The sequence below is a fragment of the Eimeria tenella genome, genomic scaffold (genome assembly GCF_000499545.2).
Source record: "Eimeria tenella Houghton genomic scaffold, Eth_scaff2920, whole genome shotgun sequence".
NCBI classification, from domain to species: Eukaryota; Apicomplexa; class Conoidasida; order Eucoccidiorida; family Eimeriidae; genus Eimeria; species Eimeria tenella.
The window spans coordinates 4,061-4,502 of NW_013542797.1; the positions used below are offsets into that span (position 1 = coordinate 4,061).

Below are 442 nucleotides of genomic sequence, written 5' to 3' on the forward strand. Positions count from 1 at the left end.
CTGCGACGCGCGCTGTGCTGCTTTCACCGAGCACATGGTGGCAGCAGCGGGGCGTCTTCCAGTGCGTCAGCAGCAGCAGCAGCAGCAGCAGCAGCAGAACGGACAGAAGCAGCAGAAAGACGCCGCGAGAGCAGCAGACAAAATGACTTCATCAAACAAATGCTCAGAAGCACCAGCCTCCGCAGCCAGCTAGCGCTAGCTGGCTGCGAGGGGGCTTGGGGGACATGGGACGACGAGGACGAATTGGAGGACCCTGCTGCAGCAGCAGCAGCAGAAACAGCAGCAGCAGACGCAGCAGCAGCAGCAGCAGCTTTCGAGGGGGACCGCACGCTTCAAGAGATCCTCAAGCTCTGCAGCCCCACGCAGCAAACCACACCGCTGCCGGTCCCCCCTTTCTGCGAAGAAGCAGTGAAGGGCCCAGAGGGGGCAGCGGCGGGGGGTG

General features: G+C 63.3%; 1 protein-coding gene across 1 annotated transcript in view; it reads left to right on the forward strand.

Annotated features, from left to right (window-relative positions):
• The window catches only part of ETH_00041645 (uncharacterized protein), a gene marked incomplete at both ends in the record, with an annotated part of 2,911 nt that overhangs the window by 1,462 nt on the left and 1,007 nt on the right, over positions 1-442 (forward strand). The window contains one exon of the mRNA XM_013375627.1: positions 32-439. Coding sequence (XP_013231081.1) covers positions 32-439 — 408 coding nt within the window. The remainder of the gene's footprint in view (positions 1-31; positions 440-442) is intronic.